Here is a 16,061-nt window from a genome sequence, read left to right on the forward strand (position 1 = left end):
AAAATTCTGTTCAGGTAGTTTTTATCAGTAAAGGATGTACCCTAGTTCTCCACACTGAAATTAGTGTGTGCTTTGATGGCTTTGGGAGTCCAGTCAGCTGTTAGATACATGCCTACTACATAGTCACAGTAGCTTTTGATTTACACAGGATGGTTTCATCTGTGGCATTCTCAGCAGCTGAATATTTAGTAAAGAGAAAGAACCCATAGATTCTCTTGAGTCTTGGCCATGTGTTTCAGCCTGTCTCTGCTCAGTTGGGCAGGTGAAAGCATGTCCTACTCTCAGCAGACCTGGCTGCTTGTCCAGGTGGCCCTGTTGGAGCGCCAGCCACCAGAGTAAACCCCAGGGAGGGCTTTCCATAAAAACTGACTCAGTTTAGCTCTTCACTTACTGTAAGCAACGTGAAATTTCATGGTGAAACTTTCTTGACTCCCTGTGAGCTGAAGGAACTGATCAAAAATGATGACAGCAAGCAGTGTGCCATCTGTTTTAGTCACCTCTTTGTGGCTACTGGCAAAATGCTCAGGAGTTGCTGTTTTGAAATTTCTTAGCTGGTAATTCTTTGGGGCTGAGCATTCGGTCTCTTGTAGGTTTAGATGTTTATAGAGTCCCCTGGCAGGTGGTGAATAAGGAATGTGGTAGTACCAAGCTCTTTCTTAGCACTCATCACCAAAAATCTCACAGGACCACATCAAATGTGTATTGATTTAGTTTCTTTTACCAGTACATTAAGCTGCAGCAAGGCTGTTTGCTCAGGGAACATGCAAGGTTCCTGCAGGTTCTACCAGCACTACCTATCCTTCCTCCCAAGCTGTGGCTTGAACAAGCCTACCATTCTTGGCCTTAATACAAAGGAAAATATTAAACTTGACTCGTTAGGAAATGCTTTCAGAAAAATTCCTAGTGGCAGAGTATCTGGTTGCATAACCTTAGAAGCATGAGACACCAGCCATTTTTTTTTGTGGATTCTACAGAGAGAAGCACTGGGCAGTCCTGGAACTGTGGAGATTAATGCAGTCCGTTCTCAGTGGTGTGAGCACAAGAGGCACCTCCTGGAAACGTGACTCTAGAAAGCCTCAGGAAGCCTGGAGGAGCACCTGTGACCTTGTGCATGGACTGTGCAGGCTGAGCACTGCCTGTGGCTGAGCACAGAGCAGGGCCAGGTTGTAGAACTGGACTGGTGCTTGCAGCTCTGCTGCCAGCCACGTTACTGCCCCATGCTGCAAACAGGGATTAAGCTCATTTTTTCCACAAGCCCCATGTCTTGACCTCCCTGTGCCATTACCATTCCACACCTTTTGGAAATCTGTCCAGGGCAGCTCTTTCAGCATGCAATTGTTAAATGTATTGCCCTTGAGAGGCATATGCTGTCCTTTTTCAAGACAGCTTAACTCTGAAATTACTTAGCTCATTTGAGCTGTGCTCTTGCTGTAACTCAGGTTGTCTGTGTGTCTAATAAAAAGAAAGACTTACCTAATGTCTGTAAATTGCTTTGATATTTAGGCTAAAGGTGCTGGCAGAAAAATGCAGGATTAGCAAGAGAGGGCATTTCAAAGGCACTAATAGGAATTGGATAGCTAACTCCCCTTGGTGCCTTGTAAAATGCCTTCTGCAAATAGTAATTCACACAGTACTGAGGATATCCATGATGTGTGGGAAAAGTAACTGCAGTTCCATATCTTGTTTGGTTTTGGCTGTCTTGTCCTTATGAATACTAGGAAACAATGAATCAAATGCATTTGTTTAAAACAGTAAGCCTCAATGAAACTGCCATGGTATAAATCAAGTTATGGTATTTAGGAGACTGATCAGTAAAGGCAGCACGTACTGGAAGCATAATGCCCTGGTTTGATACAGCACCTCCTGGGTCTTTAGGGAAATGGATGGGTTCTGGATTTAATTCCATTTTCCACCTGCTCTAGGGTAGTGAGGAGACCCTTTGAAGCCACTTTGTCTTTGCAGTGGTGATTCAGTGAGCATGCAGTATGACCTGAGCTTGGACTGTATCCTGCATTCTTCAGGAGGGAGGAAAAGGACTTTGGGTCTCCCAGTGCCCATTAACAGAGGCAGTATCTGTGTGGCTGTGTTTCGGAAGTGTTCCTCTTTTTATGGATGTCTCCATGAACAAAGTGAGCGGCTGCAGTGTGGTTCGATATCTGCGCCGTGGGTGGCAGCAGGAAATGCTGGGAAGTGCCGGGTCTCCCTCCCCTCCAGGGCTGCTGTGCACCAGGGGCAGAGGTGCAGATGGGCACAGAGAGCCACACCTCTGCAACAGGAAACACAGAGTCAGCCAGTTTGGGTCAGGGAGGGAGTTGGGGAAGCTGAAAAATCAAATAATGCCTTGTAGCTCCACAGGTGTGTCCTTCATTGTATCACAGTGAACATCCCTGTTTGGTAACTGCACAAAACTGAATTCATGCTAGCTAATGGGTTGCTGTTGCCTGGCCAGTGATGAGAAGAAAGAAACTGAGTTTGTGGGAGACAGGAGCATAAGATTGAACAAGTTCTCTTTAAAAAGTACTGAGCTGACAGACACTGGGGCCATCCTTGCAGAAATACCAAAGTGATGGTGGAGTGAAACAGGCTTGTCTTCTCACTCTGTCTAAACCTGTAATACTGTGTTCTCCACATGCTGTCAGTCTTCTCTGCCATGTGGTTATAGGGTGTTGTGGTGGGACTCCTGATGTTGAGGGTAAACCTCTGGCTCTACCTGAGCTCCTGAGCAGCAAACAGCACTTTGCAAAAGATGGAACTGGGCTTGCTTTGAAGCGGAGGCTGCAAGACTTTCTAGGGGTTCCCTTTATTTTCAGCATCACCTAATGTGCCTGCAGAGTTTTTTGCAAACGTCCCCTTCCCTTTGGTGGCAAGGGTGCTTACATTACATTCTGCAGGTGCCTCTATCAGCCTCAGTCTATTTTCCTGTCTCATGGCTGTGATAATGCTGTGGTTTGTCATGGAAGCAATTACCTTCTCTTGGTCCAGCACCAAATTTGTCTTTTCCGTTTGCCGGAGATCAAGGTCAGGGTGAGAGGCTGCACTTGTACTGTCCTAGAAATGCTCAGAAATGACAGTACCTCCTTCTGCTTCTGTATGTGCAGGGATGTAAATCCATACTTGCACTGGTGTGTCAGTATTCTGGAGAATAACATGCATTATCTTCCAGGAAGCATATAATAATAGTTTTTTATGTTCCTGTAAAATTGTGGCTGTGTTTATTTACAAAGGGTTTATTTTGTACTATGATTGGAGGCTTAGAATATGGAAGAATTTTCCCTTCAGATAACGTGAAGTTTCAGTCTTAGATTTCTCGTCAGGCATTTTCCTAAGTAAGAACCTAATTGTGACAGTTATGAAACTAATACAACATTCACAAGTTGCTCTTTAACTCTATTTGACTGTACTTGGTTGCAAGTTAAACTACTTCAAAGAAGGTAATAGTAACTAGTTTAGCAAAAACAAGAGTACTACGTTACTTGATAGTAAATAGAGTAGTCTTTGGTGATGTGTTTTTCTGCAGCAATGACAGAAGTTACTGATTAATGTCTTTTAAATGGTAGGAAGGGGTATAGTGCTAAACACTTAGCTTGTTCAGATCATGACTGATTTGTTAACATAAGATTAAGTGGTTTTGGCACTTCAGTGGTACTCACGCATGTATAATGGACTTGCTGTCAGATTTTCACTGACATAAAGCCCTCGGAGTCTCCCCACTTGCATGTCACTTCCCCGTTCCTCCCTTGGCAAATTTCTGAGAAGGCCCTTGAAAACTTCATGGCTCTCGTGAAAAGTAATCCTGCCACCCTAAAAGGTGCTTGGCCCCTCCTCAGCACTGGGCAGCGCTGGCCAGTGTTCTGTGTGTGCTCTGGGGCTCCCTGGGCAGCTGGTGCACCACTAGTGCACATCACCAGGCACACACTTCCTTCCTTCCACCCACATCCACCTCCTCTGCCATGGTTTCATACCTCTGTTCCAAAGTTCACGTTGTCCTCTCTCTCCCTCCCCCCCCCACTTTCTTTTAACAGCAGGAAAGAATTTCGTACACACCTCCAGCGAGCCCGGTACCAAATTACACCTCGTCACCACTACATGTCCCAGTGCCTCAAGCCATCAGGATGGAGGAAGACACCGTCAGACTGCCAGCACACCTGCGTGAGTGTCAGCACCAGGCTGCTTAAGCTCTTGGGCTGAGGAGGGGGTGGGGCAGGGTGAGGAGTTGCTTCTGGTTTTATGGAAGAGAGCAGGGAAGTCCCTGGCTTTATACTTCTTTTTGTTGTTTTAATAAGCTCTAGCTGGTTTGGTCTTCCTGGTTGTTGTTTTTAACTGAAGAAAATTACTCTTAAATACAGTATGCTGAATCTCCCCTCCCATCTCCTGCACTCCTTGTCAAGCATTTGGCCTGTTTTTCATGACAGGGACAAATATGGAGGGTTTGTTCTGATGGGAAGTGCTCTGTTTCCTTCCACTTTACTGGAATTGCTCAGTTACGTTCTGCAGCACAAGGTCAGAGTTTCACCAGCTGTGGCAAGTGGAATGCATTTGTGCTGTGGCTATTTTCGGGTTCTGAGGGGTCTCAAATACTCTCTAGTGTAGAGCATGATTGCTGCCAGGGGCAGTGGGAAAGGAGGAGGAGTGAGCTTAGCTGTGCACAAAAGGATGCTGCAAAGGAGGAAGGACATATCACTGACATTGGAACAAAAACTGGAGCTGAGGGCAAGATCAGAGCCAGGTACTTCCTTGCTGAGATGATTTAATGTTTGACAAATAGGAAAGGGCAAGGACTGTTGGCCAGTGAGAGGTGAATTAGGGTAGGGACAAGAAGAGTGGAATTTTCCTTTTTGGAGGGGAAGCAGTTCTGATGGAAATAAAGATGTTTTAAGTAAACTTTTGTCAGGTGTTACATTCCTGGGGTACTTAAGCAACAATGAAGAAGAGGGCCAGGAGCAAACAAAACTTTGTGCTTTGCCCTCTGACAAACGGGTTTGGCATTTTACCAGGGGAAGAGGGGGAAGTCCATGTTTGTCACAAGACACTGTCATTCCTGTCTTCGACTTTCTTCCACACACACTCCTTTTCTGGATGCAAACTGTGTTTAAAGCATCTCTGTAGTCCTGTGCTCGCTCCCTTGCTGGCCATGAGTTACTCTGCCCCAAGGTCACTCGTTCCCATGCTGTGTCACATGTCCTGTGTGGCCCAGTTTTCTGTGCTTCCTGGTGGCAATGGGAGCTGCTGCTGCTGCAGTGTTTCTGGCTGTGCCTGAGCATCCATGAGCTCCCAGGCCTGGCTGCACGTGTGTGTGGCTGCTCAGCTGTTCCCCTGGCCCAGGGAGGACTTGGCTGCCACACTCACAGGGCATTTCTATGCTTTGCCCAAAGTAAGCACAAAACAACCCCAACACAGAAGGAGTTTTTCTCCAGCAGTTCTTTTCCATACTGGTGCTGTTAATTCCCAGATCTTGTGGGTTTTTTCCTCATTGCAGTAGTTGTTGCTGTTTACTTCTGCTGTGGGAGCCACTGTCTGTCCACTCCACAGCCAGGATCACAGCTGGGTTTCCAGTTATTATTGTCCTACCCACTGTGACTGGCAGATGCATAAGGCAGGGAGGCAGAGACTCCTGATACTGACAGTGGTGGTACATGCTTCCTTCCCATCCAGCCAGCATGCTGGATAGTGTTGAATTTATGAAGCTTCCTCTCAGTGAAGACTTCTCTCACAGTATTTTTAGAATGTGATCCAACCTTTCACCTTGGCTCTTGTTTTGGTTTTTCTGTTCTTTTGGTTGGCACATTTTTAAACTTGCAAGGCTTCTTTCCCTTTAGTATTTCCACACCAGTCTGACTTGTTGCAGTGTAAAAGCACAGATGATTAATCATGAAATATCTGTGAAATAGCCTTCCATAAAGTTAGTGTCTGAGGTCATAAACAACATGAACACATTTACATAGCCTTACTAATTGTAGTCAATGGCAGTGTAGTATTTTGTAGCTCAGTGTGCAGTCAGTATTGACACAAAACATTGTTGTCAATCAACAGACCACCCAAACACTGTTAAAACCACTCATTGCTTCATAGCTAGGCCAGGAGCAGCCATTGTGAATTTCTAAAACAATCTCTGGTATATCTTTTGTTACCAAACTTCATGCAGTAACTGCTGTGTTTAGGTCCAGTAACTGAGTTATAACATACGCAGAAAGATTTCTGCTCTTCATGTAAAAAATTTAAGTGATGAGGAGGATATAAGGTCTCTAGATGTTCTTTTCATGCTTAATTATCTCCTTATTTGCTTTTTTTTAAGTGTCCTATTTATAGTTTGAATTAGTCAGCTTCAGTTTCCAACTATTAGATCTCATTATCGCCTTTCCTGCTAAATATTGTCAAAAGACTCCTCCTGATATAGGTGCTTTTAGATTGTCACTTCTTAACCTCTTCTTGACTAAACTGTAGAGGAAGGAGAGGTTCTTAAGGCTATCAGTCTTCCTGTTAAGCTTTTAGATTTCAAATTCTGTTTATATCACCTCTGTGAACCGACTGCCACTTCAGACACCCATCTGAAAGTGTATAGACAACAGAAGTGAAGATGATATTCCAATAGTCTTGCTAATACTGTGTATAGAAATCACTCAGTTCCTTTTGGATTTCGTGTCATGAGGTTTTAAGAGGTATTAATATAGGGTTTTTCAGTTCCTGCATGGACTCCTCTCATTTATTTTTTGTTTATTTGTTTATTTTTAGAGATGTGTCTGAGGTACAGCTTTGATCTTAAACTGCCTCAGAAGTCAGGCAAAGTAACTAATTTCTAGTTCAGGCTGTGTGTAAAGGTTGGGTTTAGATTTGCAAAGTCCAAGGATTTTCTAGGTCTGAGTTTTTGTTATGTTCCATCCCTAGAGTTGTTTTTGTTGTTTATGTGGAACACAACTTCTTTCAGCCCTCCATCATTGCAGTAGAGCAGGGAGATGTGGTAAATTCCTGCACTCACACACACACAGCCAGTGGGTTGTCAGGCCTGCACCCCTTTGGTTTCCAGGACATTCTGATGGTGTTCAGCAGCACCAGGGCAGGGGTCAGTCCCACCCCACACATCTTCATCTGCCCGTGCCATAGGTGCAGGTGACCCAAAGAGAGACTGAGAGACATGTTTCACGTGGAACATGTAGAGCACTCTCTGGATTCAGGCAGTTTTATGCCTTCTGATAACAAATTTCACTGTTTCTGATGTTCCAGATCACTCTGAGAGCACCAAGCAAAAGTATCAGAACAATAAGTAAAGCAGTTTCCTATGGTGTGATAAATTATTTCTCACTGCTTAATGAGCAAATGAGCCTCAGGTAGGCTGTGCTGATTTCATCCAGAGACTGGAAAAAGAAGTGCAGTTTGGAAGGGTGGAATGTGAACCTCTCTTGGCTACAAGCATCCTTCTCTTTGGTCAACAGAGATAAAATTATATGGACAAACACCTTTTTCTGGTGGTGATGTGAAGGCACTTTCCCCTTTTCACACAGCCTTTCCTGTTCTAAGTAGCTGCTTTCTCCCCAGCTAGCCTATTGTATAGAAATGCAGTGTAATCAGTCTCAACTTTAAATCTCTGGGATAGTAAGAGTCATTTCTGGATAAAACATACGTTTCTCTGGTGCTGCATTTCTCTGTAAGGGACTTTTGACCCATACTTTTAAACATACTTGTCTGCCCGACATTCTCTAGGAACAGAGAACTGGGGGCATTGTCAACAAAATACCTGTGGGGAGCTGGGGAGTATCCTTTCCTACACTTCAGGTATGTGATCAGAAAACAGTTGTTCTTTGTCCCTGGTGTGCCTGCCATGCAGACATACATGATCTTTTTGCAGCATATATGATCTCCATTGGACTACACTAATATCAGAAGGAGTGTTTGGAAAATGGATATTTTTTACTGAGGATTGAAGAGAAACAAGTTCAGCTCACACACAAGGTGCTGCTCTTGGTACCTTCTGGGATCTTGGACACTTTGTTTTAGATCCCCCACTGTAAAATGAAAAAACCCTATGAGTGCAAAGACTCTTAAATGCTTTGAAAAATAATACAGAAACTGCCCAGGTATTGTGATAATGAAAAATGTAGAAATAGGTGGAAGTCCTCTGGAGCTATTTACATACCCCTTATTTCTGGGGAAACACTTCATTTTACCACAGAGAAGGTTTTTTTTCCTTTTTTGTAATACACAAGATTAAAATAAGGTGGTTTGCCTGCTGAAACAGCAACTGTAAATGTGTGCTACGGGCTTCATGGTTTTCTTTTGTTTCCTTCAATATAAAATCTCTTCAAAAAGAGAGACAGAAGAAATCCCAGTGCTGAGAAAGGATTTGTTGCATGCTCTGGTCCTGTGCAACATCATTCCCCCTTGCATGCTTATGTTGATTTGTACTGTTTGATTTTTATCTCTGAAGGGCATCTTCTCTTGGGAACATGTGTGTGTTTGTTTAGGGAGAGTGATCTCATGGGCAAAGATTTCAGAGTTTTTTCTTGATACAAACATAAAAACAAGTTCATTTGTTCCTCTGAACTAATTACTCTTCTCTCCTTAGTGTTGGCATCCTTCATATGCCTGCAGCCCATTGTCATAGTAAGTCACTTTGCAGATACTTTTCTGTGCACACAAAGCAATTCTTCTTGGCAACAACTAATTTTTCTTGCTGTTGCCTTTTTTCTGAACCCCCAACAGTCTGCACTGATGTTCAGAGTGTAGTGATACACTTGAGATGTCACAGTACATGCACCACCTCATAGGGGAGGATTTTACTTTGGGACTGCAGTGTTGTCTTGACTCCACTCACTTTGGGGTGTAGTGGTGGTAGGGAAAGCTGAAAACCTATTTGTAAAATCATCTGAGTGCTTTTGGTTTCCAGTGTAGGCTTGGGTTCTGGTCTTTGGTTTTCCAGTGTGTGATAAGTTCCAGGTCACAGCTGATTTGGATAAACTTCATAGAATGCAGGCCTGGTCGCATACACCTAGTGAGATCAGTTTTTTATTTTAGTATCTCTCTGTCCTGTGTAATTATGGTCTGTTCTACTTCCCTCATTAAGGACAGAAAGGAAATTTGTTTAGTTTTCTGCAAAGATTATGGTAAAGGCCTTTAAGTTTTTAGTGAGTGTTTCATAGGGATCTTTCTGCATGGCCATTTGTATTATTATTTGATACTCTTGATTTGGTGGGAACTAGTCCAGTGCTTCTGTATTGGTTTGGCATCTTTGTGACCTTGGCTGTACCAAATAGTGCAATAAAGTTGTGTGTGGACATGAGTAGTAGGGTAGTTGGACAGGTAGTTGGGCAGTTTCTTTAAACTAAGGCATTTATTAGACCTGAAGGCAGTTTGTTGCCAGTTTTTCTTCTGATCATGCATTGTTGCTTATATGTATCATTTGTGTTTTAAGGGCACTAGTTTTCTTTTTTTTTTTTCTTATTAAAGGAATGCAGGAAACAATTAAGAGAAGGTGGAGGAAACAACAACACTCAGGATTGCCAGGGATTCATTTTTTTCTGTATAGTGTCTATTAATTATGCTACTCCTTTTATTAATCCTTTGGCACCTGTTAATTATTCTACAATTTTGGCTAGCAGCTGGAAAGCCACTTTGAAGCATTAAGCATATTGTTATTTAGTTACTAGAATATTCAATGCACTGAACTGAAAGTATGCAGTGAGATGGGAAAAAAAGCCCTTTACCCTAAGCCACATTTAGAGCAGCAAGCAATGAAAATATTTGCTTTGGAAGGATCTTTGTGGAACAAAACTGACTGACGCACATACAGGGAAAATAAAATAAAAGCTTCATATGACAAAGGGACTGGGAGAGGTGGCCAGAATGTCAAATTAGTGGCTGAGACTAATCCTGGTCCTGCTGAAATGAGTGGTTAAATTCCCACTGATTTTCGTGGGACCTGGGCTGGCCTCTTTCTCAAATTATTGGCTTCTCTTGGACCTCTCCTTGCTCTTCTCTGACATTATGGCCACTTAAGCCTTGTTCTTCCCTCTTACTGCCCTTGCCTTTTCTCCTAATCTGCTTTTCACCTTACATGTAACCAATATCAGCCCATGAGAAAAAAAGAAAGAAATTAAGCCTGGCAATGGCACTGCTTGCTAACACTTTATTGCAGTCTTTAATCTTGATTGTACATCTTTGTCTTCTGCCATAGGCTATTCTTGCACATTTTATTGTGCTATTGAGCTATTCAGAGAGGGTCCATCCAGCAGTGCCTCTTGGTCTTTCAGTTTATAACTGTTAATAATCTACTGGCAGGCTGAGTGGAGTGTGGAAATCCCAGCCAGCCATCCTGTCAGCCTCAGTACCCCTTACTTTGGTTAACCCCAGCAAAGCTCCTTCAGGACTCTGAGCTGTGCCAGTTGCTGGGCAAACAGGACGCAGAGTATGAGCTGGGAGGCACTGATCGTGCCTCTAACCCAAGGTAGGCTGTTCCACAGGCACCCTCTGGTGCTCACCTGAGCTGAACTCATCTGCTCCACCCTGCATCCCAGGGGTTTCTTACTGGGAATCTCAGGCCAGCCTCAAAGAGATCCTCCAAACAGGGAACTGGGATGGGTGGGAAGCCCAGTCGGAGTCATTCTTGTGCCGTGGCTGGCGAGGACGTTGAGATGCTTGAGTGCATCCAGAGGGGACAATGAGGCTGGTGAGGGGCTTGGAACAGCCTCACAAACCCTGTGAGGAACAGCTGAGGGAGCTGGGGGTGTTTAGCCTGGAGAAAAGGAGACTCAGAGGTGACCTTATCACTCTCCACAGCTCCCTGAAGGGTGGGTGTAGTCAGGTGGGGTTGGTCTCTTTCTCCAGGCAGCACTGACAGAGCTATAGGACACAGTGTCAATCTGCATCAAGGGAAATACAGGTTGGATATTAGGAAAAAGTTTTTCACAGAAAGAGAGATAAAGTTCTGGAATGGCCTGTCTGGGAAGGTGGTGGAGTCACCATCCCTGGATGTGTTTAAAAAAGACTCGATGTGGCACTGGGTGCCAGGGTTTAGTTGAGGTGTCAGGGCTGGGTTGGACTCGATGATCTTGAAGGTCTCTTCCAACCCAGTCATTCTGTGAATATAGATGCTGATGTTTTATATGGACTCTGTTGCACTGGGAAGGGTGAAATACCATTACTGATTCCACTGGGAAAACTGTGGCCTTTGGATCATGAAGATCCTGCTTTGCATTTTTCTGGCATGGTCTTTGTTCATCATCTGTAGGAAACTAACCCCCTTGTCACTGGGTTTGCACTGGAGTGACACAGGGCCCTTTCACTTGTCACTTCTGCAAACAGCTGGTGAGTTTAAGCCTAAATCTATAAACTCCTTACTGCTGCCTGGTGTCTATGGCAAAAGCATCCAGGTTAAGTGTGAAAAAACGTGTAAAGGAAGCTCACTTGCTGTGAGCTGCTTTCTGCTCCTTGAGAGATTCTAGAATCAAGTGGTTTATTTTTGCCAATGTGCCTGGTTGTTGCCCAGAGTTAGCAGCAGTTTCCTGCTCTGACCGTTCCCAGTGGAAGCGTGGGGAGGGGTAAGAGCCTTCCTGCCTCAGTGGGAACTTGCAAAGCAGTCCTAATGTGGGAGGTCAAAGAGACCTGTGTGTGCTTCAGGATCTGGAAAGCTGGCAGTGTGGGTGGGAGTCCCAGTGGTGCGCAGCCAGTCTTTTACCCTTTTGGAGAGCTTCACTGTAGGGTTTTAAATCTCCAAAATACACGTTCACCTCTATTCAGAGGGGAAAGGAAGCCATGTCCCTTTAATATGGGATTCAAGCTTGATCCCTTGTGGAATTCCCCTGGAAAGTGTGGAGAGGAATAAGAAGCAGAAGCAGCAGGACATTTATGGTATTGCTGGGTTTGAAGCATTTTTAGCTTTGTCTTAAAGGGACATTGTCACGATCATTGTACCTAAAATTAGCTTGCTTTTCTCTTTCTATCCCAAATGTCTGTTTGATTATTCATTTGTATTATAAGTGCTTCCATGCTCTTTTTTAATAATTATTTTTGTAAGAAAATAAAATGAATGCAAAGAATGCAGCATTCATAAACAGCCGTACAAGTAGAGAAAACACAGAAGAGAAACTGCGTGTAAGCCATGACTAACAACTCCACAATAAGAAACCATTGTGTGGTGAGAGCCTTGCAGCAAAACACAAGTGTGGTAAAAAACCCTGCAGAAACAGCACAGCATCATGATCTTTACAGAGGAGCTGCTGCCTCTTGAGAGAGAACAGCTCTGTCCAGCACTGAAAGGGACATGCAGTGTCTAAGGAGAAAGCTGCTGTAGCTTTGAGGTCCCAGGAATTAATGTGATAGGTCATGTGTTTACACACACAGAAAGAAAAGAATTATTTGATGCCCTTTATGAGAAGCTGGATTTCTTTCTGCTGGACTTTTATGTCTTTCCTCTCTGGTGCTGGCACTCCTTCGGGTGCTTAACAAATACAGCTCGGTAAAATACCCATTAAATGGGGTTTTGTGCCATTTTTAGAACTCCTCATTTTACTGCTGGAGCAGAAGGGCTAAATGATTCTTGAGTTTGTTGAAGACATTTTTGGTAAAATGATTCCATCCAGATTGGGAGGCCCAGTCCCAACACCTCAGCCAAGAACCTCTTTGCAGTATCATTCTCCAGAGGTTCTTGGGAGGGTGGAGCTCTTAATGCATCAGGCATTCCAGCCTTGAGGAATGCTTGTGCACTTTTATGGGATGAATACATTTGAATGCGCTCACTTCTCATGTAAAATGTTTTGTGCAGGACTAGCATGGTCCTATTAATGTAGCAGTGATCCTTGTTCAAGAAGTTATGAGTTAGTTATAGATTTAATAGGCATATGGTTGGTGATGTTGTGAGTTAATAAACAATCACCACTGATTGGCTTTTGAGAGTCAAAGCATTAGGAAACTTGCTTAGCTCCAAATCTTTCCTCATGAGTTTTTATGCATGGAAGTCATACCCCAGGAATAGCCTGAAGCTTCCTGCTTTATTTACTCCATCTGCCTGTCTGGTTTTGATCTCCCTATGCTTTTGTATCCCACTGAAAAAAAGTGTCTGCTCTGCACTGGCAGCATGGTCAGGTAGCTCTGTGACAATTATACAGACCAGAAAATGAAAATGTTAAATTATACCATGACAAGTAAAAATTAAATTAATGTCTCCAGTGATTAACCAAAATGTTCTTCCTGCCTTTGGAGTCCACAGGCACAGTATGGGCTGTTCTGCAGGCAGTGGAGAGGAAGGATAAAGGAAAGGATAAAGGAAAGGATAAAGGAAGATTCTTGGTTATGGGGGTTGCTTTGGAGACAGTGGAAGTTTTCCAATCTGAGAGCTTACTGTGGGGCTCTTTGTAGCTGGAGTTCACTATCCAGAGCTGCTTGTAGCACTGGATCCCATGGGCTCTGAGAACCTGAACCTCTCCTGCCGGAAAGCATCGTTCTCCCCATGTCCTGCATGGCCTCTGCCCCATGCCTGGTGCTGTGAGGTGCAGGAGGGTGTGGTACCCCCATATGGACTTTTTCCATCCCCTCTCTAAGGAAGAGTGGTAGTTTCACTGAATTTTGGGCTATGCACCACTCCTGCCCTAAGGGTGTAGGGGGAACATATGAACTGAACCACAGAAGTTCAGTCAGGAGGGGCTGGGAACTTTAGAAACACCCTGATTTCAGAGGTAGGTCCTGTAGCACTGGTAATGAATTTGCACTGTCTCAGCATCCTGATAAAAAGAGTTATTTTCATACTATGCTCTCAGCACTCTCCCTCTTCAAGTTCTCTAGGAGCATTTTTTCTTCATTTTTCCCTCAGGTGTCTTAAAGCTTCTTGTTTGCAGAATAAACATCCCAAAGGGGCTGTGAGCTGGTCAGAGCACTGACATTTTATTTTAAAATGCCCACCAGCAGCAAAAAAAAACCCACAGAATATTTTTGAAGGGAAATTTCCTTTTTGGGTTTTTGTATCCCTGAAAGAATTTCCGATGCAGGCAGATAGTAATTCCCAGCTACGTACTTCCTGATAAGGAAACAGCTCCAATAAATGCAGCTATAAATAGCTTCCTTTTTATTTTTAAAAAATGTAGGGAGATCTGTTTAGCTTTTATTTCAAACTACTGAAAGAAAGGGACAGTGTACAATAAAAGTCTTAGGTTTGGCACCCATTTGCTTTCCAGATAAGTAAAGTTTTTAATCTGCATTTATAGATTTAATTTTGTGAAGTTTAGATGTCTGTTTATTTCTGTTCATCCTTCTCACAACACTGTGAAAGAAAAAAAGCTACCTTTTTATATGGTAAACATAAATTGCATTTTGCCTCCCTCATGAAGGGAAAGTATTACCTGCTTTGTGCAGAATTCTTAATGCTTTTGCTTTGTGCCTATATTTCAGAGCTTCTCTATGTATAGTTTAAGGTGCTTTGTCATCTAGAATAAGTAGCGTGATCTTCAGCTGCATTTCTTTCACATTTGCTGTGGGTATGCTGTAGCAAATGCATGGTTAGACTGAAATTCTTTTTTGCTAAAAGTAACTTGCTGAGAGAGACATTCTCTGCAGTTAGTTTATAAGCCTTCTGAATTTTCTGCATTATCTTCCCCCTTTTTGCAGTTGTTTCATGTATTTTTCATTTCATGCCTTTCACTTTGGACTTCTGCTAAAATTTTCCCTTGCCAGTCCTGCTTTGTTTTGTTCTTTAAAAAGCAAACACCAAACACGTGGTACCTTCAGAGAAACAAATAATTATTTACCCCCCCACAAATTTATAGAGTTGAATAAATTTACTGTAAGAGCTAATGTGAAAATGTCTTTGCAGGTTAGATTTCAAGCTAACTATAGCAGTCATTCAGATTACAGCTGAAAATACATACATGTCCATTGCCTTGAGAGCTGTGTAGAGGATGAGTGCTTTGTAAATCATCTTGAGCAGCACTTGGACCTTAGTCAGTCCCTGGTTTCTGTGCTGCAGCAGGGAAGGTGTGTGCAGGCTGGCATGTCCTGTGATGGGTGGGGATCTCCAGCAAAATCCTGAGGCACAGCTGAGGACAGGCATTGTCACTGGGGGTGTTGGCGGCTGGGTTATTCCCTTTTCCCACTTGTTCCTATCCTGAGCACTCCCTGGTTTTCCCAGGGGGTGGTGAGGTGTGGGTGTGCTGGGCTGGATGTACAGCCCTGCTTGAACCATGGCCAAAGCCCCTACAAGGCCACGCTGCCACGTCCTCAGTGCCGGCAGAGAGCTGGGGATCAACGCAACAGAGACGAGGTGGAATAATCCCCCTTTTCCTCCTCCCTCTTCCCCCTTCCAGCCATTTCACAGGATCTTGTGACTTGTGGCCAAACCCTGCCCGTGAGTGAGGGCACTCAGCTGCCATGGGCTTCTCCTCTTGGCTGCCGGCTCACGGCTGGCCCGGAGCCGAGCGGATTGCACAAGGGCGCAGCTGGTGGCAGATTCCCCCGTGCCCCTCTCGCTCCTTGTTGGCTGCAGTGACATGGCAGGGCTCAGCACGTGCCCCTCCACAGCCCCTGAGCACTTTGCTTTACACTGTGCTCCTCTGTAGGCACCCAGAGGGGTTTTACCTCCCATCTCCTGTGCTCCTCTCTTGGCTGCAGCGCCAAGGTTGATCTGCGTGTGCAGGCCTTGCCACACCTCCTCAACAGGCCTGTGGAACATGCACAATTAATACGGCATTAATTAATTATGGGGAGAACTCGCTGCTGGCACAAGAACCAAGGCTTGCAGCTTATAAAGTGAATCCTTTGATGCTGAGCTTTAAAGAACATTTCTATCAACTCAAGCCAGCAGAGAGATTCTGTGATATTTATACCCTCCCTCTGTACAGGCTCCAGAGCGCAGGGTTTGGCCACCCTGGACACCAGCAACAGAAGTGGTGGTGCTAAAGGAGGAGGGTTCAGAAAGCCTAACCAAGGCTTGACCCTCAGGAGCAAAATTGCACAAGTCCTGGGTGAAAATGCTGGGGTTGAGCCAGCTCGATAGGTGTGAAAAGTGACCTACTGGACTTGATGAAATGAACAGGAGCTGTCTCACTGTCTCCAGCAATTCCCACAGTTTTATCTAGAACTTGTGT

General features: G+C 44.2%; 1 protein-coding gene across 2 annotated transcripts in view; it reads left to right on the plus strand.

Annotated features, from left to right (window-relative positions):
• The window catches only part of ETV6 (ETS variant transcription factor 6), a 123,312-nt gene that overhangs the window by 38,649 nt on the left and 68,602 nt on the right, over positions 1-16,061 (plus strand). The window contains exon 2 of one of the 2 annotated variants that reach the window (XM_030959450.1): positions 4,023-4,149. In XM_030959450.1, coding sequence (XP_030815310.1) covers positions 4,023-4,149 — 127 coding nt within the window. The remainder of the gene's footprint in view (positions 1-4,022; positions 4,150-16,061) is intronic. The other variant, XM_030959451.1, reaches the window with a different exon arrangement.

This window comes from Camarhynchus parvulus, chromosome 1A, assembly GCF_901933205.1.
Source record: "Camarhynchus parvulus chromosome 1A, STF_HiC, whole genome shotgun sequence".
Lineage (NCBI taxonomy): Eukaryota > Metazoa > Chordata > Aves > Passeriformes > Thraupidae > Camarhynchus > Camarhynchus parvulus.